The sequence below is a fragment of the Ornithodoros turicata genome, chromosome 5 (assembly GCF_037126465.1).
Source record: "Ornithodoros turicata isolate Travis chromosome 5, ASM3712646v1, whole genome shotgun sequence".
NCBI lineage: Eukaryota > Metazoa > Arthropoda > Arachnida > Ixodida > Argasidae > Ornithodoros > Ornithodoros turicata.
In genome coordinates, this window is record NC_088205.1 from 28,195,175 (window position 1) to 28,221,366 (window position 26,192).

General features: G+C 45.0%; 1 protein-coding gene, 1 long non-coding RNA gene and 1 other non-coding gene across 4 annotated transcripts in view; 1 reads left to right on the top strand and 2 right to left on the bottom strand.

Moving 5' to 3' along the window:
- Nucleotides 1-3,253: 3,253 nt before the first annotated feature.
- LOC135394267 (sodium-dependent dopamine transporter-like) overlaps nt 3,254-26,192 on the bottom strand; it is a 43,190-nt gene continuing 20,251 nt past the window's right edge. The window contains exons 5-12 of one of the 2 annotated variants that reach the window (XM_064624946.1): nt 18,295-18,429; nt 18,017-18,123; nt 15,819-16,059; nt 15,578-15,706; nt 14,829-14,928; nt 8,285-8,391; nt 4,415-4,570; nt 3,254-3,667 (exon numbers count right to left, since the gene is read on the bottom strand). In XM_064624946.1, coding sequence (XP_064481016.1) covers nt 3,392-3,667; nt 4,415-4,570; nt 8,285-8,391; nt 14,829-14,928; nt 15,578-15,706; nt 15,819-16,059; nt 18,017-18,123; nt 18,295-18,429 — 1,251 coding nt within the window. In that variant the 3' untranslated portion in view covers nt 3,254-3,391. The remainder of the gene's footprint in view (nt 3,668-4,414; nt 4,571-8,284; nt 8,392-14,828; nt 14,929-15,577; nt 15,707-15,818; nt 16,060-18,016; nt 18,124-18,294; nt 18,430-26,192) is intronic. The other variant, XM_064624947.1, reaches the window with a different exon arrangement.
- Nucleotides 5,731-5,803, top strand: Trnaa-ggc (transfer RNA alanine (anticodon GGC)). The gene has a single exon. It is a non-coding gene; the product is annotated as a tRNA-Ala (tRNA).
- On the bottom strand, nt 11,066-12,158 carry LOC135394269 (uncharacterized). Its single transcript, XR_010422808.1, has 2 exons — nt 11,832-12,158; nt 11,066-11,770 (listed from the first exon to the last, which is right to left on the bottom strand). It is a non-coding gene; the product is annotated as an uncharacterized LOC135394269 (long non-coding RNA).

The window sequence follows — 26,192 nt, forward strand, 5'->3', positions numbered from 1 at the left end:
TTCTGAGATATATTTAGCTGAAGGCTCCAATCGCTACGGCACAGGTGCCGAGTGCGTCCGAAGTGAAATTTAAAACTTAGGACTTCAATTTGATTAATGAGCGTACGCAAATGAGCTGCTCGCTGCTCAGTGCTTTGCCGATATTTACTGAACAGAAAGTTTTTCGATATAATCAGCAGTTTCTGAATTATTCAGCTGGGAGAATTTCGTGACACACCCGCTATACTCCGATGAAGTATACAGGGTGTTGCACCTAACGTGATAGAAAATTCTAACTGGCGATGTACTCGCCGAAGGATTGTGAGACTTTCGGCAATTACCTTCTGGAATCTTTGCCACCATTGAGGAAGGCTTTCGACATTTTTTAATTGAGGGAAATTAATTTTTTTCAAATGAACTTTGAAAATTGCCAAGCGAACCTCACTTTCTTTTGACAGAAATATGAAGCCCTCCACGGATAACCACAGACCAGACTTGTACAAAATACTGCGCAAAAGTATTTAAAATAAGATACTAAATACTCTACGGAAAAAGTATTTAAAATAGAGTTCAAAATACTCGAAACTGAAAGTAATTTGAATAGAGTACTAAATACTCTAAGAAGTATTTAAGATACTATTTAAAGTACTTTAGTATTAGCAGTAAGTGAAACGCGTATTCTGAACGTGGCCTTACAAATGAAAGGAATAAACTTCATCAGCCATGCATATCTTTCATTTGCAACGTCTTGGTGTCAAGTAATGTTTGGTTAACTTTGGTGAACCCAAGTAAACTTTGTTGATATGTTCTGACCCAAAACTTCGTAATCCCTCCTGTATATCGGTTTGGGTCTTTCAACCTCTGGCACGTGTTTATTGCTTTGATGACCAAGGAAATAAATGCCGGGATTATCTTGTACCTAATCCCCTGGTGATTCACCTGGCAATATGAATATATAGGAACGGTTTTCTGACGAAGCTGGCTATTGAGAAGCAAGGCCAGGCTTGGGACCAGCCTATTGTACAAGATGATAAATGACAGATTCGCGAATTCCCGAAAGAAAGAAAACGAAGAAAAAGGGGGTTAAATTCCAGTGAGCTGAAAATCTCGGCACGGCGGGAAGCGTGCTGGATATGGTTTAACGAGGAAGGAAAGTATTTTGAGTACTGAGTAGCAAATACCGAAAAAAGTATTTTAAATACATTAAAAATACTTGTCGCAAAAAGTATTGAGTAGAGTACCAAAATACCGGAAAAAGTATTTAAAATACTGTATTTTGAGTACGTACTCAAGATACGTACAAGTCTGCCACAGACCCAACAAAAACTATGCACAGTATCACAAGAGAAATAGTTGAAAAAAAAAAAAGAATATGAAAATGACGCTTTAGCCCCGCCTGCTTGATTTTCGCAAAGACGCGTAAGAGACATGTGCGGAGAAGGAAGTGTCCCCGCCTTCATTTGTTTTTCCTTCCTTGTGATAAGACGGTTATTTTCTTTTTCTTCGTGATAAGACGGTAATCACCAGCATCAAGGTCAAAGCGGGGGAAAGAAATGTACACTGTTAAAAATGAACTTCACCTCATAGCAGGCTCCTAGCCAACCATCATCTCGGATGATATCGTTATCTGACCTGATTCGTTGAAAACGGGAGGCGTACGCCTTTTTTGTGACAATTATGAACAGCATAAGTGTCACAAAAAAGGCGTACGCCTCCCGTTTTCAACAAATCAGGGCAGATAACGATATTATTCGAGATGATGGTTAGCTAAGAGCGTGCTATGCGGTGAAGTTCATGTTTAAGAGTGTAGAACAAGAGGCGGGGACACATCCTCCCCTAGACGTACACGTGGCGCGCGCTTCTTTGCGAAAATCAAGTAGGCGGGTCTGAAGCGGAATTTTCACTGTCCGATAATTGCCCGACCGATAGGAACATTAGGCCTAACGTCACCTAGCGGCAGAGGCGTCGACCCTATGATTCATAATTTAATTTTATAGCCCAGAAGGCATTCAAAGCGTGCCTATGTACTGTTTCATCAGTCTGTTTCGCATGCATAAGCCAACGTGCGGGGGGGGGGGAAGAAAAATCCAAGAATTGCACCTTGCATCGGTCCACTGAAGAACAAGGCACAGCTTAGTCTCTTAGGATGTAGTGCTGAGTCAGCACTGCTGACATCGCATGCAGCACAACGAATTGTCGATGCGTTTTTGGTGACCCACGCGCTACCGTTCCACGAGCGGACGTGGCGGGCATTTCGGATGCTCGTATGACCAACCTAGGAACTGGGGGGAAGCATGCTGTCGCCCTCCAGCTGCTGTCTGAGGGCGCTTTTGTAGCGCTTGCTTTGCGAATATGCTTTAACCGCAAGAACTTCTTCTGTGTGCCACTATGCTTTTCTATGTGTAGCACGATATTTATAAGTCAATTTGAAGTCAATACTTACCACGGACTAACGAAACGCCCGCAAGGGCGCCACCGTCCGTCGCCGTGAAAATCTGTGCATGCGGTTCGTCCCGCCGTTCCTCCGTCGAGTTGTCGTGCTAGTGAGAAAGTTGGCCGTTTTCCGTCGAGAAATTGTCGTACGCGGTTACGGCTTCATTCCCGAAATTCGCGAAGGCCCAGCACGTGCTATCCACCCGCGAGTCGCGCGACAGTGCCGTAAAGCGACCTTCACCTAGAGCACGCAGGCGTTAGGTGAAGCCAACTTAAGGAATGGTGACGCATAATCAGTGGTTCATCCAGAATCCCAAGCACGGAGGGGGTGCTAGAAAAAATGGGGGGGGGCATTATATATGTCATTACAGCTTAACATATCATAATCGGCATGTGTCTAAAGCTGAAATCGCAAGGGCACCTCCTGTAGGAGGTACACAGGTGAAAAAGTTAGGGGGATGTCACTGAATATTTGGGGGGGGGGGGGGGTTACCGGGTGTAGAGTGTACAGATAAATCACTGCACCTAATGTTGCCAGAAGTTGTCCGGAAATGTTCCCTCACCTTGTTCGGGATATCGACCATTGCAGTCTCCCAGCGTAGCCGTCAAACTCTGAATGAAGCAGATTGTGGTGCTCTCGTCCGTATACTATAGTAGCGAAATATCGCTCCGAGAAAAACAATCGGATGTTATCAGGCGGAAATGGAAGACTTGCCCATCAAGAAAGCATCGACAGCCGACAGCTCGATTATTCGGACTTTTACGAGATCCCCGCAGAGTCCGAAAAATCGGACCAACCTACCTACTCCAACCTACAAGCACACCTTTCTTGTATCTCAAATGAGAATTTATAGTTATCGTTTTATTTCGTAGATGCTACAAGGGTGGAACAGTGAATGCAGTACACGCGCGCAGTTTGGCGTTAAGACACTGCGGTGGCGATGAGGTGAGGGAGACAATTAGTTGTGAAGTAATTTTCCTACTCGCAGGGAAAATAGTTTGGCTGGGCTCTGACCACCTTGGGAGCCTCTTGAACAGTTTCACCACGTTTCTTGATGAATCGGCCCATGTACTTTGGGCTGTGGTGTACCAAGTACAGGGTGAAACGCTCAGCCACAGTCTCCTTGCGATCGGTGCGATAGACCCTCTTCTGGGCAGCCAGGTCAGAGTTCTTCAGGGCTTCGTGGTAGGCACGGAACTGCTGAGGCTCTCTGGGTCCCCAGTGGGAACACGGGAGCAGGGACATGGTCACGTCCTACAAAGCGAGATATACAGGTTAAGAAGCTACGGTCTGGGACCGTGGGCCAGCACGAGATGACGGTAATTGAATATCGAGGTCAAAGGATCCTTCGGCACATTCTACTGACGAGAATCAAGTTTCACTTCACTTCATTTCAGCGTTCGTGTTCAGCTTTTTTGTACTTGGCATGTTTGTTGTATTGCATGACCTGATAAAATCTGCTATTGATCTTGAGTGTTCCCAATTCTTAATTCACAACCTTATTTCAACCATCATGCTTTCCTGAAATTACTTCTAGCGACTTTTTGCACTAGCACGTCGTTCCTCATGCCTCATACGCGGACTTCGCTATCTCGTGTTTCGTAACTACGTATGTAGTCATCTACGAGTGCATTGGATATCACACTGAACTGCAGGTGTATTTTTAAAACGTTGTAGCTGGTTTCCACATGCGGTGCCGCAGGCGGTTAGAGCAAGCGCTCCAATTTGCAAAAAAAAAAAAAAGCTACCCTATTTATAAGCCGCGCGCTGGAAGAGGCTGTTGCGTGCTGTTCGGATCCCCTGTCCTCACGCATCCTATTCTAAAACTTGGTTGTATGCTATGTAGTGTTAACCTGTCTGTGCATTGTTCAATACGGGATTCGTTATTCGACGTTGTTTTCCGACTTTTTTTTATTTTGATTTTTCTTTAAAGATTCAACTACGCGCGCATCCTGATGCAGTGCGGGAGAGCCTGTACGAGAAGTACGAGTTTATACGTACGAATCCGTTTTCCAGGAGCCAGGCGAACAAGTAGACAGGAAGCCAGACAAGGGAAGCAAGCAGGAGACCCGCACCGACGAGGGTAAATATGACATTTAGCTGGAAGAGTTCTTCGGTGTGCTTCTGGAAGGCTGGTACCGTTCCTCCCAGGGCTGTCTGTTACGGGTGAAGTGAGTTAGACACGTTTATGCCATCGGACCAGTGGCGTATCTAGGAAGGACAGCGCCCATATCACGCAGCGCGATTGCGCTCCTGGGTAGTTTCATTTATAATCGAATGATGCAAGCCGGTCACATTTTTTGTTTCTCTCGGAAAAAATATGTTATCCCACCCACAAAGAGATGCAAAAGGTGCCTGACCGCAGGTCTCTGCGATATTTTCTTCTCCGTCCACGGCGCTTTGAAGCAACCGGCGCGATTTCGCGGCTTAAATTTGTTCCAACTTTGTGACCTTGTATCTCTTGAATGAGATGTCCCATTTGAACGATTTTTTTTTCTGCTGACAGAGTGGATGGTGCACGTTCAACCGTAGGCTATTAAATTTATATGGTCAGGAGAAAAGTATATGGAAAAAAAATCCCGAAAATGCAACAGAGCCTTTTTACCGCACGTTTGGAAGGTCATGACCGAGGGCCTGGATCGCCGACTGTGATGTTCTTCGCATGAGCAGAAAGATAATTCTTTGCTCTTTCGTTTGACGTCACATACATTGCTTTATCTTCAGCCATTATCCCGTAACAATGCCGTGAACACGGAAGGGTAGGGGAAAATTCTCATTTTTGCGGCAGTTTTTACCCAAAAAGGACATCTTCAAATTTTCCGATATTTTGTACTAACATAGCTGAGACATAGCTCTTTCAGGGTATGCAATAAAATGTTTGCTTATCCCACAGGGCGTGCAATGTTTTTTCGCATCCCTATTGGGCAGCGCTCGCAGGGGTCAAACACACGTACAAAGAGTGGACTTCTAACCCACTCCCTGTATTTTTTATTTTTTTTCCTTTCGGTGAGGGTGCCGTCGTGCCGAAAGCCGACTGTAGTAATATGCACAGATAACTGATGTCCGCAGACAAGCAAAAGTTCGTTCATGAAAGTGAACATGAATGAACTGATGTTCTGAGGCTGGAACAACATAGAAGGGACAAACACATACAAAGCCTCAATTTGCCTAAGAAATTAAAGGTGAAAGTCACTGAAAAGGTTAGCCAGCTGTAGGACTCGAACGCACATCATCTGGATTGCCGGTCTAAGGCTCTAAGAGAGACAGGCTGGTTTGTCTCTTCAGATGACGCACCCTGGAAGTCGCTGGCTAGGCGTGTTAGCTTAGCTCAGTTGGTAGAGCCCTGGACCGGCAATCCAGAAGATGTGGGTTCGAGTCCTACAGCTGGCTAACCTTTTCAGTGACTTTCATCTTTGATCTAAAAGTTCGTTGCTTAGGCTTTCCCACCCGGTTAATCTTTTCAAGGTTACGTACTTGAAGAAAATCGGACGTGGGAACATGGCATTTGTAAATACTCCGGCTTTGGCGAACCGAAGCGCGAGACGTCTATTCTCTTGCAATTTTGTTGTGTTATTTGCTGGTTTCTTCTACCTGTGATCAAAGACCGAATTTGAAACACTCAGGTGATGTGCAACGATGCCGACAGATCGCCCAAGGACTTGTCGCCTGGTCTTCCTTGGAATGATAGGACATGTCCGGTCCCTTATTTCTTCAAGGCGAACTCCTTTCAGAAATATTATTTGAAGGACTTGGCCTTCCAATAGGTGAGAAAGTCGGGGCGCTGCGTGGGAAAAGACGGTCTTTAGGCGTCTACGGGGTTCTCGCCGCTTTCCACATTTTAAGACAAGGGCCTTGCTTTCCTCGATGTTACGTATGGATTTCGTTTTGTCGTCGGCGTAGCGTGTACTTCTGCGCTCCCCATGGCCAGCCATAGCCACACCAGAAGTCGACTATACTGCCCGGACTACACTCAACGACGCAAGAAAAAAATACCCTGGAACAAGAACTTCAGGCCGGTATCGTTGATAGGATCAGGGCTTTTGAAGACCATCTTGAGCACCTCGGAGGCAGTCCATGTCCACGACATCGACGAAATATGTGTGAACTGCTATAACACGTTTCGACTGCAAGTTGCTGAGGCAGGGCCTTCAGGTGAACAAGATCCTCCGGCTTCAAGCCCTAACGACGCTGACTTCAGTGGATCATTTCCGACAACGCGTATGCGCATGCCCAGCCCTTGAGTAAGCCATCTTTGAGTGGAAAACATCGCTATGGACCCACCTGCGGGAGACTGTCATGTTCATTGTGGGGAGATAATCGGTTTCAAGATTGCGCGGACGTTTGAGGTCTGGCAACGAGTACAATGCGCTTTCACTCTTTCCGCATTCTTCTTCCAATCTTCTCTTGCTACTTTCCCACGCACTGTGCCAGTCCGAAAAGCACGTCACCATTATTGGGGGGAAAGACACGACGTTCGACATTCCGTCGCCAGGGGCGACGCGAATATAGAAATGGTCTGTAGAGGAGGTGGTGTTCCTCTACATGCGTCCTGAGGAACACCACGTAGAGGAACACCACCTCCTCTACAGGTCTATTGTGCAGACTGAACAGGAGCATATCAGAACACGATATTGGTGTGAGCCTACTGAGGCACCCGTAGCATATGGAGCAGAAGAAACAGAAGTAGAAGAAACCAGGAAATAAAACAAAATTGCAAGAGAATAGACGTCTCGCGCTTCGGTTCAGCAAAGCCGGAGTATTGCCATAAATGCCCTGTTCCCACGTCAGATTTCCTTCAAGCACGTAACCTTGAACCGCTTGCATTAACCGGGTGGGAAAGCCTAAGCAACGAACTTTTGCTTGTCTGCTGACATCACAGTGATCTGTGCATATTACTATAGTCAGCTATCGGCATGACGGCACCTTCACCGAAAGGAAAAAGAAAAGACAAAAAGCAAACATTTTATTGCATATCCTGAAAGAGCTATGTCTCAGCTGTGTTACTACAAAAGATCGGAAAATTTGAAGATGTCCTTTTTGGGTAAAAACTGCCGCGAAAATGAAAATTTTCCCCTACCCTTCCGTGTTCACGGCGTTGTTACGGGATCATAGCATAAGATAAAGCAATGTATTTGACGTCACACGAAAGAGCAAAGAATTATCTTTCTGCTCACGCGAAGAACATCACAGTCGGAGATCCAGGGCCTCGGCCATGACCTTCCAAACGTGCGGTAAAAAGGCTCTCTGTTGCATTTTCGAGATTTTTTTTTCGTATACTTCTGTCTTGACCATATAAATTTAATAGCCCACGGTGGAACGTGCACCATCCATTCTGTCAGAAAAAAAAAAATTCGTTCAAATGGGACATCTCGTTCAAGAGATACAAGGTCACAAAGTTGGAAAAAATTTAAGCCGCGAAACCGCGCCGGTTGCTTCGAAGCGCGGTGGACGGAGAAGAAAATATCGCAGAGACCTGCGGTCAGGCACCGTTTGCATCTCTTTGTGGGTGGAGTAACATTTTTCCCGAGATAAATAAAAAATGTGACCGGCGGGCATCATTCGATTATAAATGAAACTGCCCCCCTGTCAAAGCATCTGACACCCATGTCTGGAATGGCGTTACCGGATTTTGAACGCAAAGTACAATTCGAGTTCGTTACGATTTTGAACTCGATACTGGTCGCTGGTGTTTTAGTCGCGCCGGGGACGGTGGAACACGTGATAGAGCGCAAGTACCGCTGGCGCGTCGTCCCAATTTCTTCTTCCCACTATGTAAGTTTGCCCGGCGCCCCCGTCAAGCAAGGTCCAGGGTGAGTATCCCTTCTTGCCACATCCTATAGATACGCCTCTGCGTCAGACACCACGACTCACGAGTAAGGTAATGGGCGAGATGTATTTCCAGCAGAAGACCCAGTAAGCACGCAACTCGGTCGTCGAGCGGTCCATGAAGGCAATGTCGAAGAGAAGCCGGTCGATGCCTGCGGAGTGGGTAGTTTATACATGGGTTATGCACCCGTACCCTCTGCCAGGGGAATGTTTAATATTGCAATGATATCTTTTTTTTTTTTTTTTTTTTTTTTACGGTTGTTTATTGTTTATTGAATTAAAATTACTAAATACAAAGCTTTGGGATGGAATTATGGGTATCATTAGCACAGGCTAGTATTGACTCCCACAGCTCATCCTCAATAACATCAATTCACAGTCGCATAGAAAGACACTGAGAAGCAGTGCAATGACATTAAAAGTATTACCCACATACACTTACACTACAATTTTACAGCAAGATAATTAAGATGAAAGAATGGTTGAGCTGTTCATCACATAGCGACGTAAGCTGCGCACAAAATACTTGCCATATTTTAAGTCGGATGGCAGCATATTCCACAATCTGATACCATAGCTTTCTAGCAACCGGCTCCCATAAACATTGTTTGCTCGAAAAGGTTTGAAAATAAGACGTTGTACACTCCTGTTATTTCTAGGGCACAAATTAAACCCTGTTGTGCCATGATATTCCCCGGTATTTATTATTTTATACACTAGCTTCAGGTACCAAAAGCGAACTAAATCAGGTAACGGTAGTATGTTAAGTCTCGTGAAAAGGTCTACCGATGGATGCCTCGTGTGAGAGAAAGTTATCAGTCTTAGGCTTCTTTTCTGCAACTTAAATAGGATTTCCTGATAAGCAGGGAATGTATTTCCCCATGAGGTTATACAATAGGACAAATGAGATTCAACGAGACAAAAGTAAAGTTGTCTAGTTACATGAATAGAAAAACACTGACGAGCCAAAAAGAGAGCGTGACAAGACCGCGCTACATTTCTCGCAATGTAATCGATATGCGGTTTCCAGGTGAGAGACGAATCAAGCAAGACACCAAGATATTTAAACTCCTCTACCTGTTTAACAGATTGGCCTTCAATACTCAACTCAATCTGCGTGCCGACTGTGGACGGCTTTCTAAAAACAACAAAGCATGTCTTATCTACATTTAACGACAGATGATTCGCTCTAAACCAGCGTGCAATGCAGTTAGTCTCACTCGAAATAGCAGCTTTAACTTCGTCAACTGTCTTACCACTGATAACAAAACAAGTGTCGTCCGCGTACATACATGTGGACATTTTAGGTACTGAGAACGGCAAATCATTGACATACAAGGAAAATAGCAGAGGACCCAATACAGACCCCTGAGGGACCCCCATAACAATCGGGAAAGGGTCTGAGAGCATTCCATTGATTGACGTAAACTGACACCTTGATGACAAATAACTCTGCAGGAAGCACAACATAAGACCACGAAAGCCGCAATGATGCAGTTTGCTTAGCAGAATGCCGTGGTTCACAGTGTCGAAAGCCTTGCGAAGGTCAACAAACAAACCAACAGTCACAAGGTTGTTATTTAGAGCATAGTTGATTTTCTGAGTAACAGAGAAAACAGCTGAACTCGTTGATTTGCCTGCGCGGAAACCATGCTGTGCTTTACATAGAACATCATATTTTTCGATAAAACATGTCATCTGAGCACAGACGAGTTTCTCAAAGATAGTGTTAATTACACCAAGTACAGATATTGGACGGTAATTTTCAACTTTTTCCTTGTCACCTGCCTTGTATATAGGAACAATGCGTGCTATTTTCAGTATGTCTGGATAAACACCGCTGAAGTACGCGTGGTTGAACATATAACACAACGGGATGGATAATGCGCTAGAACATTCCTTAATCACACGTACGGTAATGCCGTCATAACCAGCTGCTGTGTCACATTTCATACGGCCCAGAACTTTAACTATATCAGGTACAACGAAGGCAGACATGAAGAAAGAATTACTAATGCGATTGGTCAGATATGTTTCAGGATGAGGTGCACGAATATTATTAACTCCCTCTGCAAGCTTCGGCCCTATGCTCGAAAAGTACTTTCCAAACAAAGCACACATCTCCTCAGTAGAGCCGATATTCTCCGGATATGTCTTCGTTTCACATTTTCCCTTTGTTACACTATTAACTACTGACCATATCTTTCGTGTGTTACCCTGAGCGCGAGAGACTAAGTTCGCATAGTAGTCTCGTTTGTGTTGACGTGTTAACTTGCTTACATGGTTTCGAAACTTTTTGTATTGGGAGAAGTAGAATAAATTATTAGGGCATCTTCTATGCTTTCTGTACCATTCTGCTTTCTGCCTAACAACATGTAGCAGGTTTTCGTTCATCCACGGGCATATTGGTATCTCCCGTCTGTTCCCAACGATGTAGGTTGTACATTTATCAACCAGATACTGCAGAAGAGCGATAAAGTTACGAAATTCGATGTTTACATCAGCATCGTATATGGACGACCAATCAAATGACTCAAGGTAGCTACGGAGTTGTTGATAATTAACCCGTTTCCGCGATAACTCGATTGTATTACGGCGCGCCAAACCGTGTCTGTTGATCGTGCTGCATTGAACAGTAAAATCATATGTGCAGCAAACCGCATTATGGTCAGTGATAGGCTCACCTATCACCTCACATCGAACAACACACCTGTTTCTAACCAAAATATGATCGATCAGCGATTCCGATTGAGCAGCAACCCTAGTAGGCGCATCTACGACATTACGTAGCCCATATGACTCAAGAAGCATAGTGTAGTCATTACATGGATTATGTAACAAATTTATATTAAAATCCCCTGCTATAAATACACATTCACGGCTGCGTATTTTAGATAACACATTCTCAAACCTGCTGAGGAACGCATCCAAGCTGCAACTGGGTGAACGATAAATGCAGCCAACTAGCCCAATACCCACGACATCAATAAACATAGATTCACAATAATCAGGCACCCACAGGTCAATGTCATTTCTCACAGCACAACAGAACCTGTCAGATACAAAAAGTGCGACTCCTCCACCCCTTGCAGTTCCTAACAAGTGCTTTCTTGGAGACGAGAAAAAGGCAAAACCAGGTAATTTATACTGCTCGCTGGCATTGAGCCATGTCTCAGAAAGACAGATTACGTCATAATGAACCTTAGATGTGGCTAACAAAGTAACAAGCAAGTCAAAATTTTTTCTCATGCTGCGAATATTAACATGAAATATATTAAACGCTCGTGGTAGCATCTTTGTCCTCGTCATTACCACCGATAATACGCAATTCGTCTAGTCTTCCCAGAAACTGTTTGAATATGGAGCCTTCCGGCCAAAGTTCCTCCGAGTTTATTTTATCAAAATCATTGGCACTGACTGTTATGTGAAAAGAGCTGTAGGTAGAATACCTTGTCTTCAGCTGTCTTACTGTCACACATTCGTGTCCCACTGCGTCGGTAACCATATCCTTTACATCTGCAGCAGTTGTGTCTGGGACAAGCCGAGAGAGAAATAAAGATTTCGTGGGCGAACTGCGGGCGACAGATTTTACTTTGCTCGAAGTGCTCTTTCCACCCACAGCGGCAGGTCGTTTCCTTCTTTGAACTGTCGTCCATTCGTTATTTCCGACTTGTTCCACCGGCTGACGTACCAGACCATTTCCATGAGCAGACGGTGATGGATCCATTGGAGTTGTTGCGAACCTAGGACCAGAGGAAAACTTTGCTGTCGAGGAGCCTCCAGTAGATGATGCACCAAATGAAGAAAATTTCAGGTGTGACACCGAGGCATATGTCTGCTTATTCTGCCCATCAGCATGCCGTTCTGACGCGTTTGGCACAACTCGAGACAATAAGTCCTTGAGGTGTATTATTTCGGAACGCAGTTCCCTTTGCTCGGATGCCATTTCGTCGACCTTTGCAAGTAGGTTACTAAGTTGCACACGTGGAACTAGGCACATGTCAGATAAATCGGCGTCAGAAGTTGGGCTTTCCGTACGTATGTTAGGCTTACTTGTTACATCACTGCTGGTCGGTGATGGCAGAACCAGGTTACTCCCACTCCGCCGAGTGCACGGAACACATTTCCACATACTTTTCCCATTTTTAACAAGGAACGGTAAATCAGAAACAGCGATGTTAACACAGTTCAGATGAAAGCGATTAGCACAAGCTCCAGAACAAGTAATTGCCTTCGCCTTGGCAACAAATGATTGAGAGCAGCTGCCGCATACGTCTTTCGCCAGCGACGCCATCTTGCATCAATCCAGGCATGGTTCCAGGCTTGCATCAGGATCCTTGGGTGTTCATGTTGAATGGACACTCTTAAAAATGAACTTACGTACATGAACGTACGCCTTTTTTGTGACACTTATGCTGTTCATAATTGTCACAAAAAAGGCGTACGCCTCCCGTTTTCAACAAATCAGGGCAGATAACGATATCATTCGAGATCATGGTTGGCTATGAGCGTGAGCGTGAGTTCATTTCTAAAGGGCAACCTCCATGGAGCGAATGTACAGCGAAAAAGCTGCGAACTTCGCTCAGCGTCGGACGCCCTGCGCGAGGCGTCAAAAATGTGAGCGTCCGCCGCCGATCTGCCCATGCTAGATATTTTCGCCCAGCGTCCGCGGTTCCGGAAGCGTCAACTGCAGATGAACCAATCAAAGTGCTCTTCCGCTACGAATACACGCCAGATCGTCTGCACGTGGTTCTCTGCTCTCGTGAATCATCGTCATCGTCCTCTTCTTGCAACTGGGTGCTGTCGTCTGCTCGCGCTTTCGCCAACTGCAGCGCTAGAACGTGAGGCATTCTCTGCCAAGAAGCATATTTTCCTTATGCAGTAGTGAATATGCCTTTCGGTACGTTACTGGGTGCATCTTTTCAGACAGTTGTTGGATTTAGTTGCAAAATTTGTGACATTAAATGCAATTTTTCGAGCAACTGATTTCACTAAGCTTTCACCTTATACCCTGGCAACAGTGACATCACAGCGTGACTTCCCGACGCCGTCCGCTGGATTTTCGCCCCATGGAGCTGGTGCCGGCGAACAACTGGCGGCGGAACGCGCGTGGCAGTCTGCCGCGCGAACTTCGTTGCAAAAATTCGCTCCATGGAGGTTGCCCTTAAGAGTGTGGTTCACTGCGCTTCACGTTCAGATTATTGCTTGGACGTTGGCTGGACGTTGGAGATGTTGTGTTCGTCTTAATCTTTCGTTCAGCCTACACAATTTACGTTCCTATCTAAAATGCCGCCTGCCTCGGTTTGTTCTTCTGGGTGTGAATGGAGCGTTCATGGAAGAAAATGTAAGAGAATAGGCCAGGGTGAATGTGTGTTCGTGTCTTCATGAATGAGGTCCTGGTACTTTGACGAGCGCGTGATGTCGTCGCGTAGTGTAATAGTAGCACCACCTGACTGGCAATCATGCAGGTGTGGGTTCGAGTCCCGCCAACGGCACTCGCTAGTTCTTCGTCAACAGCCATCTAGATCAATAACCCATTAAATACAGCGCTGCTGTGATGACCATGACGACACGTCTCTGCACGTACTGATGCTGTCGGGAGCGAATGCCTTTTATGGGAAAGGTGAGGGCGTGCAGCCGCAAACTAACGTTATACATAGTCCTTCGTAGGTTCTAAGAAATGACAAACCTTACGTCGATGTAGGAAGGGAGTGGATACACTGTCTTGGAATGTCAGAGGACAGTTGTCTGGACTGTTCCGTGGTGTGCTTAAATTACTTTCTGATGCCGCGTGAAGCAAGTTCACGAATACTGCGAAGTGAGACGCTGAAGCATGATAACGACGCCCAGCATTATAGGAGGTCAGTAATCTCGAGTAATTATTTCTTCTCCCTCTGCTTTCTGTAGCGGGGAAGTAGTGTACAGGAAATGAGACGTTAAACCTGTTGCTCGCAACCAAGGTCCCTGACCGGCGACATGCAAACGGGCATCTCATTATCATTATACGCTACACAACAGTGAGAGAACATGTTTCAAAGCGTACTCAATCGAATACCAGTGTAAAAAGTTTGAAGGACGATTCATTATGATCATTAATGCGTCGGAAATGCGTCAGCACTAGACGTATTCTATTATGGAATTTTGCGTTTTATACGTTCTCTTGTTTTTTATACGTTTTCTTATCATATGATCACTATCACATTCACTACTCACTATCATCACTACTCACCATCATTAATCACCAATTATCACTAATCACTAATTACTACTAAATATCACTGTCACTACTATCTTCAAATCCTCTACTGCTGTACCTACTATCTAAATCTACTATCTACCTCTCTTCTTGTATCTAGCACCCTATGTCTCAACTAGAGGCTTCACACATCCATCTCATAGACAGACGGTCACAATTTTCCAACTCGGGGGTTCATATGCTAACGCATTACAAGTATTCACGGAAAGCGCATTTCCGAAGTGCCCTTTCCACGGTGTCACTAATATATTGAAGAGGTTGCCTCTCAGATGTCGTTATGAGGCGATTTTCTCGGACTTTTACGATACGCAATGTATGAGAACACAAACGTACCGTATCCCCAAGTCAGAGCCACGACCTCGAAGCAAGCTAATATGAGGACAGGCATCTCAACGGCGAATCGTGACACCAGCTGGTACACATGGTAGCCAGCCTGAAAAAATTAAAGAAACAGGGGGTCTGGTAGGTGTTAGGGTACACAGTGGGGGAGACAAAAGCGCATCGTATCGAGTTATCGCGCACTTATTACGGCCAGTGGATTGGTTAATTCGGCCCTGTCGGAAAGGACTTTTTGCGATAGGACGATGCGATACGCTTTTGCCGCATTCATGTAAACGTAGCAAGTGATACGCCAGGCTGTCTCGCGCCAAGCGCTTATGCCACGTTGAAGATTGCTAGTGCCTCAATATGTCACACTACACACGCTGCCGCCCCTTTTGGAATGTGGTTCATACCGAAGTGAGTGCCCAAGCAGCACAATGTACTGAAAGTCGAGTGCAATAGGGGTGGACGGTATGTGTCTTATCAATGTTCTTTAGTTTCAGGAGTCTGTTCAAGGTCTTCCACCTACCCCTCCACCCCTATTGCACCCGACTTTCAGTACATTGTGCTGCTTGGGTGCAGGCGATCGTCCCACATGCGGCTTCAGCTATCGCTATCAAACTGTTTGAAGAAGACTGACATAACGCCCAGATCGTGCCTTGAGATCTGGCTTTGCACCATGAACAGTACTCGTTAGCAATGCGGATATGATACACAAGTGGCAAATTTAACGAAGACGGTCACTGTGGTCTAAGCTTTACCGCAGAACAGAGGGGAAGTCCGGCCACAAAACCAAAGACGCAGAAGACTAGTGTCACAAAGTGTCCGGCCCGGCGCAGAACGAGGATCTCATCCGTCACGCAAGTAATGACCGTCAACATCCCTGCCATCTGAGGACAGAAACGAAAAGAAAATACGTGGGACAGTTCGAGCACCTAAAGTTCAAGGTCCGACCGGTACAACTTCGATCGTTACTGGAAGCTATACAACCAAGACGCTTACCATGTGGGTAATACCGATGTAAAGGATTGTGAAGTAAAATATGACGGACCACAGCTGCGGATACTCAAGAGCCCCTAACACCTCGCTTGACATGATAAACAACAGGGAAGCGCCCTCGCCAGAGAAAAAGGTGTCAAGTGGAACGTGGGACGTGTAGGAGAGATTTCCCATCACCAGGAAAAGCAGGCAGCTACCCAGAAGGCTCGTCAGCAGGTCAAGGATCACGATGTACACCACATCCCTATAAACAAAGAAAATGGATAAGCAGATCAAATACGGGGCAGCTCAAACATACGTCTGTCGCGACGTCGGTCTGTATATACCAGGAGTATATATAGGAGTCTGTATATAGGGAGTATAGGACCAGGAGTCTGTATATACTTCTCAGTGTGTTGTCAAATTTCCTTCAAGAGCATTACTTCTGGCATTAAGAAACTAGAGGAATGAAGATGTTCTAGAGAGGCTCTACAAAAGACAGAAGTGTGCCACTTGTTGGCAGATCCACTTCTAGCGCCATCTCCCGCACACGTATATTACGTGTGCTATATAATACGTCATACAGCGCCTGTACCAACCGCTACACGTAACGGTATATAGAGCAAGCCGATCCGGTATAACTGACGTAGGTGACCTGTGTGAAACGCCACGCAACGTGGGCATCAAAAGCAATTAATTCCATGCAGCATGCACATGCATGATAAAACACACGCTGGTGTCACAAATATATATATTTATGTGTGTGCTTTTTTTTAAGTTTGTCATATCGCTGAGTTCATTTTCTTCGTTTCCTTTATAATCGTTTTCGCTGAACAACAATCTGTTTCAGTGCGGTAGGCGATACTCTACCCCATTGCTAGAGGCACTTTCGCAGAAATATAACGAAGGTTAAAGTCACAAAGTGAAAATACACACTCTGGTGCGCAGTTAAGTAAATTCATTCATGGTGGTCATCACAGACATCATTCACATTCACATCATGGAGAATGATGTGATGTTGTGTGATTGGCTGTATTGTATGACGTGACGTGACGTGTATTGTTGATGTTCAATTATGTCCTATGATGTGATGTCATGCTGAAGTTAAAGGTGTTGAAGTTGGAATCGAATGGTCGTTCGACCTCAACTTCATCCAAGTGATGGGGTTTCATGTTGATGCCGCATGATGGATTATGATGTTGATATGACGCGATAGGCTGTGTACTCGTGCAGTTTATCTTGCGTTAAAGGAGCAATAAGGTGACATTTATCATCGCTCGAAACCCTGCCTCATCTCTGAAGCTGTCCACCAGAAGTCACCGTGCAAAATATTTTCGCTCTGCGGTGCGTTATAGCTGTGCAATCCAATTTACAAAAAAAAAAAAAAAAGGGAGGAGAAAGCAACCGCGTACGGCCGACAGGATGCTCTCGTGACGTTGAAAAGGCTCCGTGCCATGTTTCTGTTTTTCTTGGCCGCTCATACATGCTTGAGCTGTGCCGCTGTACGTAACTGGTTACGTGAGGGCCCTCTCGTTCTGTGACCCGCTCTTTTCACGAGGACATGAATTTTTGGAAGGTGTGCAGAACAGAGCCCTCGCGCTCGCTCTGAGATCACCTGCGCTCATCGTTCTTTCGCAGGAATTTATTTTATTCATTGAAGAACACTCTGTGCCGAAAAACGACTACCGGTCACGATAATGGTCCTTTAACTAGTGATAGAAACCTCCTACCGCTGACCTGTATAACAGCCGATGAGTCCTTAAGAGACGAGCGGGGCCAATTGGCACATGACAACAGCGAAGTCCACAAAAGTAACACAGATGTAGACAGGGAACGTCGAACTTTCGACCATTAATCATAAGCCTCTAATGATATGGCAAAAGGTTCAGAGTACGGCATTCCCTGTCTGTCTGTGTTGCTTTCGTCGTCTTCGCTGACGAGTCTCTAAACCCGTCCCTGGCGTCTGATTTTTTCTTCATTAATATTAATATTTGGTATATTCCTAGCAAACCCTATATGGCCGATTTGTTATATTGGTACTTTCAATGCCGCCAGAAATGAACCATTGCCACGACCTGTCACTTCTGATTGGAAGAAAGAGGAGGCGTAAGCCTTTTCGTGTCAATTCGAATATAATTGACACAAAAAGGCGTACGCACCTCCCCCTCTCCTCTTTCGGCGCTGTTGCTGTTGCATTGAGGCATACACAACAAATGGCTCACCGGCGCACTGCTGGCGTATTGATTTCGTTGAAGCTAGCAAAGACGAAAACTGATCCTGTGCCGATACCCAAAGAGGTGAGCATACTGGACACAGCTCGATGCCAAACCTGCACACATTAAAAAGAAAAAAAATATTATAGAGCTCGCTAAACAAGAAACAAACAAAAATGTAGTCCGCCGGAAACTCTTCCGGATTTGTTTCTTGTGTCCTATATACATCCTACTCTCACTATATCTGGCGAAGGTGGTTGGGGAACAGCGTGCATGAAGGAACTGACCGTGGGATCGGTGAGGCGTGAAGTGTCAACACTGAACATGTAAGTGATGCCGCTCCAGGAATGGTCTTGTCGCTGGGCAAAGTAGCAGATCACAAGGAGAACGACGTACACCGACGGCGCGAAGGCATACACGAACTACCGAAGAAGGCAATGCCATACGTTACTACCCTGTGTCGCAAAGGCTAAAGATTTTCCAAGCACCCCCCACACAAGAAATACCCAAAAACATTAGCTTAATACACATGGTACACTAAAAACAGAACACCACGTATAACGTAACAGAGCGTATACTTTTTTAAACATTCATGCATCAACCAGTCTATTGAGGATTGATCATTGAGGGCTGGTTGGCCATCAGCGTGGTATGTGAGGTTAAACCCTAAGTATGAACTATGAACTTCATCACATAGCACGCTCCTAGCCAACTATCATCCCGAGTGACATCGTTCTTTCCTCTGACTTGCTGAAAACGGGGGCCGTACGCCATTTTTGCGGTATTATGTACACATTAAACTTTCTTACACCCTTTTGAGTGGAAGGTGGGTGTACCAAGTGTAATGAAACACACGTACCTCTCAGGGTGTACTTCACAACACACACATACAGGGTGTCCCAGAAAACGTGTCATTGAATTATAATAAAAAAACTACACCACCTAGGGTCATGCGGTCAATGGCGTTTGTTCTTACTGGGTTTTTGCCACCTCCTCATGTGAATGTCGTGTAACGTAAGCTTAATTATGTAAATTTTTGCGAGCTCAAGTCGGAAATTTGCCTAGTAAAGGTCACTTGTTTACCTCACCAACGTGAAGAGCGTGTCTAATTTAGTCAAATTAATGATAATTGACAGGGATATTCAGGAGCTATCCCATCGGAAAAAAATAGCCGAACATCATGCTATACGGAGGTCGCACGGAATAGCGCACGATGAATTTTTCAGCGCAATCTTTGTCAGTCCGATGAAAGGAGGTTGGAAACCCAGCCCTCCCCGACATCGCAGAGAGAGATAAAACAGGCACGTCTTGTCACGTCCGACTTTCGCTGGGATAATGCTTTCTCTGTCCCAATTTTAGGAACTGTTACTTTTTCTACTATCACACTGTGGGCTGTCTTCGGACCCTCCTTTCGTCGCACTGAGAGCGATTGCGCTCAAAAAGTCATCGCGCGTTATGGTCCGGTGCCCCGAAAAGCATGATATTCGGCTATTTTTTTCGATGGGATAACTCATGAATATCACTGTCAATTATTATGAATTTGAGTGAATTCGGCACGCTCTTCATATTGGTGGGGTAAAAAAGTGACATTTACTTACTTTACTTACATTTACTGACATTTACAAATTTCCGAGTTCAGTTCGCAAATATTTACATAATTAAACTTGGAGTATATGACATTCACATTAGGAGGTGGCAAAAACCTAATAAGAACAAATGCTGTTGACCGCATGATTCTAGGTGGCGTAGTTTTTTAATTATAATTCAATGACACGTTTTCTGGGACACCCTGTATACAGGGTTTCAAAAAACGTGTCATTCGGACTTTATAAAAAAACGGGGCGACGGAAAAATATGCGGTAAACGGCATTTGTGTGGCAACTGAATTTGCCACCTTGAAAAAGTATTTTCATTTGATTTTAATTAAAATAAATTGAATTTCTTTAATTGAACTCCAAAATTTCCCAAGTCAACCTAACGTTTTTTTTTACAGAATTAGAGAGCCCGTAGCGAACTTAGTCAGATCCACTAAGAAATCCGCTCGATATTGCAAATGGAACTGCCCAAAAAAAGACCCGAAATTGAGGAGGAGGAGGAGTGTCGTTGGGAGGAACCCGAGAGGTCTGCCTGCCTGATTAGGCGGCATGTTTCTCGGGAAGGGAAAGGTGGTGGAGAGGAAAGGGTGAAGTGGAAGACCGAGCGGAATCCGCTCGGGGGGAGGATAGCTGCGTCCATAGGCCGACTTCAGGGGAACTGTGCCGGCATACGCCTATTACACATCTGAGGGAAACCCAGGAAAAACCCCAGACGGCACAGCCGGCCCGCGGATTCGAACCGCGGACCTCCCAGTCTCCAAGCGCACGCGTTACCGCTGCGCCACCGGAGCTGGTACCCGAAATTGAGGCTTCAAAGTTTCGGGTATTCAACGGCGCACCAAATCAGACGCAAAGATTCGTGGAGAGGAGGACATGCTCCTGCCCCCATGAAAGATAGAAGGTCGAAAAAACACAGGGCGGGAAAAAAGAGGCGGAATCATTTTTGTTTGCCGCTTATCAACGTATGGTGGAATGTCACCTGCCTTGTTATCTGCGCGTCTTGTGCTAAACGCCGGTCCGGAGATAAACTGTTCTAGCTTCATGGGGGCAGGAGCATGTCCTGCCCTCCGCGCATTTTTCCGACTGATTTGGTGCGCTGTTGAATACCCAAAACTCTGAAGCCTCAACTTCGGGACTTTTTTTGGGCAGTTCCATTTGCAATATCGAGCGGATTTCTTGGTGGATCTGACTAAGTTCGCTACGGGATCTCAAATTCTGTAAAAAAACCATTACGTTGAGTTGGGAAATTTTGGAGTTCAATTAAAGAAATTCAATTCATTTTAATTAAAATCAAATGAAAATATTTTTGCAAGATGGCAAATTCACTTGCCACACAAATGCCGTTTACCCCGTATTTTTCCGTCGCCCTGTTTTTTTATAAAGTCCGAATGACACGTTTTTTGAAACACCCTGTATACACACCTCTGAAAGCGTGTAACATATACTTAGCGGGTGTGCGGTTTGTTGGTCCACATTGGTAATTGGACGATACCCTATAACCTTTTTGCAATAAACCTATATCCCCCCTATAACTGAAACTGATTCAATTTTTGGTGTGCCGTATCATGTGCAGCTGGTGTGGCGCAACGTGTGCAGCTTTGGTTCCATAGTGGGTGCATCATGCATACCAGCCAAAGTAAATGCATAACATGAAGTAATGCATTGTGTTCTCCCAATATAGCAATCACGAACTGGTGCCATATTGGACCAATATACGGTCTGATATACGGATAAGGATATACGCGCTTAAATTTAGAGATGGATTTGAAACATCACATAAACGAGATGACGAACCAAAAGCTCACTTGCAAAGGCATTTCCTTTCTAAGAGCAAAACAGATACTATATACATTGCCTGTTTTGCAGGCGTCTGCAAGTTCGATAGCCGTGCTTGCATTCCAGTCAAAACCAAGGGTGAGATGTCCAAGTTTAAGTTGATCATACACACACAAAAAAAAAAAACAACAACAACAACAACAACACTGAATTGAAGCATTGCTTGGTGTATCAACTCACCATCAAGATAACGTTTGTGTTTCTTCCTTGTTTTTGCATGAGGGAAAATTAAGACTCAGTGTACACGCCATTCATACTCCATGACAATAAGCTGCTTTACACTCTAAATCCAAAAACGCTTATTGTGCCGCTTGCGATGGAAAAACGCCTATTTCAAGCGTTTTCCGTCAATTTGTAGGCGATACAAGCCTGCCCGTGTAATTTTACTCCTAACACGCGGCACAAATCAAGGTCTAACGCTTTATGAGAGGAAAGTTGTCCACCGAAAGCAATGTGCCGCCTATTTGTGCCGGGTAAGTCAAGACGTGTCTGGCTTTTTGTTTCTTTTGTTTGCATACTTCCGCTCTTACCTGCGTCGCCAACCGTCTCACTCTCTCGCATGGCAGTTGATAAGCGATAACCACCATAACGACCATAACCGCAGAATGCGAGGACGCGGGGTCAACTGTCTGTCTACGCATGCGAGTGGAAAATCAAATGCACAGTTTTTTCTCTGCCAATAAATTGCCCCCCCCCCCCCCCCCCTTGACGGAATTTACGGAATATGGAGTTCAGGAGTCTCTCAGTCAACATCGACTACTACGAAGCGGCAAGGTGGGCTGGCTGTCATTTCCGAAATGTGTTCCAGAAATGCAGTGTAGTGCACAATTACATTTGTGCTGGTCGCATTTATGTTCATTTTTTAGGGGTGTACCGAAAAGAAGTGGATATTCATACAGGGATTAGCCATGAGAAAGGGTTACATGCACGAGCGTTTATAAAGAACACTAACATTAAGCAACAGAGAAGAAATCTTCATTGTCGAATTCTCTTTGTGTACACTGTGATTATTCCTAATAGCAGTTGTACAGGGTCGGCCACACTTAAAAGTATCGCGGGAGCGCATGACCTGCAAGTATGCCAGCGCCGCGCAACGGATGCTCCTCGGTTTGAGACCACGCGCCTGACGAACGTTCGCCACCTCTCGGTTGGGTCCGTCATTGCTCTCGTATCACTGGTGGTGGCGAACATTCACTAGGCGCGAGGTCTCAAACCCAGGAGCATCCGTTTCCTGGCGCTGCCGTACTTGCAGGTCATCCGCTCCCGCGATACTTTTAAGTGTGGCCAACCCTGTACTAGAGATACTGATTATGTATAGGGCCTCAGCCCCTCAGAGCGTTATGATTTCATGAGAACTAGACGTGGAATATGCCGTGTTCCAGGCTCTTGTTTATCGATGCGGTCAATTAAATCGGGTGGGCTTACTGCGATATGAATCAGTAACTCGTGATATGGCCGAAGCAAATGTGCGTGGCATGCATGGCGATTGGGGAATGAACGGGATGTAGCAGTGACTGTGCCGATTTTGACTCACAAATGTCACGTAACAGAGAAGCTCGGAGAGTTCTGTGGGGCAATATGCAATTCGATCGGAACTACATCAAATGCCCACTCATGTGCTGTAATCAAACAGGAGAGCTACCTCATGAAGGGGGTGGTGTCTCTCCTGCATGCATCATCCCATAATTCATGCTATTCAGCGTAAGAACTAAAATTGGTTGCTGCATCGTGAAATGAATTTGTGGGTATGCAAATAGGTTCATATTTCTCCCTATTTGTTTCGTACAGATGCGCTAGAATAAAGCAGTAGCCCACCACACACAAGTGACGCTTCAAATCAAGTTTCGCAAAGTGCAGCCTCCCTGAGCAGTAAATTCTGTCAAAGGAACGAGCGAAACAGCAAGAAAATTATCTTGAGTGATCTTAACACCCTTTTTGTTTTGTGTGGGGCAGTTACGTTGCTAAAGTGCAGGCGCGCAAAACATATTCCCTTGCCTGCGTTCAGTATTTTCCCGCACTCATTTTTGTCAAACACATAATTTTCTTGCAGAGGTAGCTCCACAAGCAGCGTGTTCAGTTTCGATCGTGTGCCATATATCACTAAACAAGACTAGCGGTTTCAATAAGTCAGCGACATCTCTCATCGTTACAAAATTCGCTACTACAATTTGCCGCTACAAAATTTGAAAAACGAGTGTGTCCTTCAAACAAACCAGCCAGCACATCAGGAAGTGAAGCACGGACACCACAGCCTTCTACGGCAACAACTCCCTCAACCATCATTGTACACCATCGGTGCTCGGGGTGTGCATTTACAAGCATATTTTTCAGCCGGTTTCGAAGTCATATAAAAACTTCAACGTTACCTTGATTTTCATTATATGCCATGCAAAATGCTGGCTCTGCATTGTTTTTGAAGAAAACGTGCTGTGATATTTACTAGAAAGGGAGTTGCCTCAGGACAGGAGCCGCCGATATTTCGAACAGAGACTGTTCTTGACCCAGAAGAAGAACAGTCTCTGTTCGAAATATCGGCTGCTCCTGTCCTGAGACAACTCCCTTCCTACATCTCTATCGGTTCGCTGGATTTCTACCCATCGGTGATATTTACTGTTCTGTGATATTGTTGTGTGATAAATGCTTCAACTTTTGTATAGTGCTTGCTTTGTTGCCTGAATCTAGGTGTCTTGACATAAATAAGTATCTGTTTCGTGTCTTTTGTTGATCACTAATTGACTGGAGTCGTTTTCAAATAGCATTACCGGCAACCGATTGAGACTTTGCAAAATGAAATATGACACATCGGTGTTGAGCTGATGCTTCTGGTTAAATGATGGTTTGAATGTAACAAACACACCAGTAGTGTGTTTGTCCTGTCCCTCTAATGGTTACCCACGCTCAGGCTTTTCACATGAGGAATAATGGTCCTTGTAGGGTAAAACTCTAATGTCACGGCTCTAGAATTTTCTCGAATCGAGTAACAGGGATATATTCGTGGCGACTAAATTTCACGAGCTCCGCGAGGTCCTCAGAGCTGCTGCTTCTCGAGCTTTCCTCCTTCTCTGTTTTGAACTATTTGCGTGTCAAAGTTCTCGGATTTTCTCTATCCACGAAATTCGCAAAAATTGAGAGTCAACAATACAATAGTCAACAATACAAAAAAAATAAAATTGAGAGCTCGCGAAGTAAAAGGGTTTTACCTATCTTTATCCTAGCCGCACGCTTTCAAAACGCGCGTCTGCACTCTTAACTCGGTACCCTTTAGTAAAGGGTAAAAAATCGCAATATTTTACCCTCTATTTCAGAAGCTACCAGGTACCCTCTGAGCAGTACCTTTTATAAAAGTTACAAGGAAACCCACTAATTAGAGGTTACGGCCTTCAGTCCATGCACCTGCCCGTAAAGGTTACGCCAACGTGCGGCTTTTTATACAGGATGTTTATTTTTATTCGCAACAGAGTAGCGCTCATTTGGCAGGTGGGTTATGTGAATTTTTGCTAATTAATCGATCCGTAATTACAAACACATGCGTCAGGAAATGTCGGAAATGTTTGTAACTACACTCTTAGAAATGAACTTCACCACATAGCACGCTCCTAGCCGACCATCATCCCGAATGACAACGTTCTCGCCCCTGATTTGCTGAAAACGGGAGGAGGAGCCTATTTTGTGCCATTATGCACGGCACAAAATAGGCTCCTCCTCCCGTTTTCAACAAATAGGGGGCGAGAACGTTGTCATTCGGGATGATGGTTGGCTAGGAGAGTGCTATGTGGTGACGTTCATTTTTAAGAGTGTACGGATGGGTTAATTTGCGAAAATTAACATAACCCACCTGTCAAATGAGCGCTGGTGTGATGCGAATAAAAACAAACACCCTGTGCGTGGGATATGGACAGACCTTTACAGAACACACCAAGGTACCAAAATGAACCAGCAGAAAAGGAGATCTTGAACATCTGCATATTACAAAAACAGAAGTCTGTCGAGAGGTGACACATTGTGCACAAGTGCGATTCTGATGTGAGGAGAAACCATGGTCGCTTTACCATGTATGTGGAAAAAAGAACTATCTTCTAAGTCAGAAGCAATGCATAAAAGTGCAAGGAAGCCAGCGAGTCAAAACAACTGACCTATGTTTGCTAAGCTGAACAGACCCAACGAAATGGAGAATTGCAGCAGAAAAAATTTATTCCACATTCGTGCTGCAGAGGCGAGCGCAAATGGCGATACAGTATTACATAAAACGCACACAACCTTGAGGAATACAGTGTGAGGAAGTGTACAGTAACACAGGGGACACTACATTACTGCGTTATCAGCGTTGGAGGCGCTCTGGGACGAGTTTGTGAGGTATACTGCATTGCGCTGGTGACGGTATGTGAACCTGCATGTGAGATCCTGGGAACAAAAGTTTGGGCAATGAGAGTAACATTTACGGAGCCATTCAAATCCGTACAAAGCACAAGCTATAAAGCAGCATAAATGCAGGAAGGCGTTCACTCCGCGATTGAGTCTTAGAATATCGTAATAATACAACAAGTAGGAAGCTGCGAATTATATATCTCGATGCATATATCCGCAGCTCGCAAAATGCAAGTAAGAGCAGAAAAGTAGCAAGCGTTAGTGGCGTTCATATGCAGGACCGCAAAACGCTTGCCATAATCACAACAAACATGCGCTAAGAGCTCTTACTATCAAATTAAGCACGTACCTAGCACAAAATGTAAACTTACCCAGTGTATGAAGTGTGT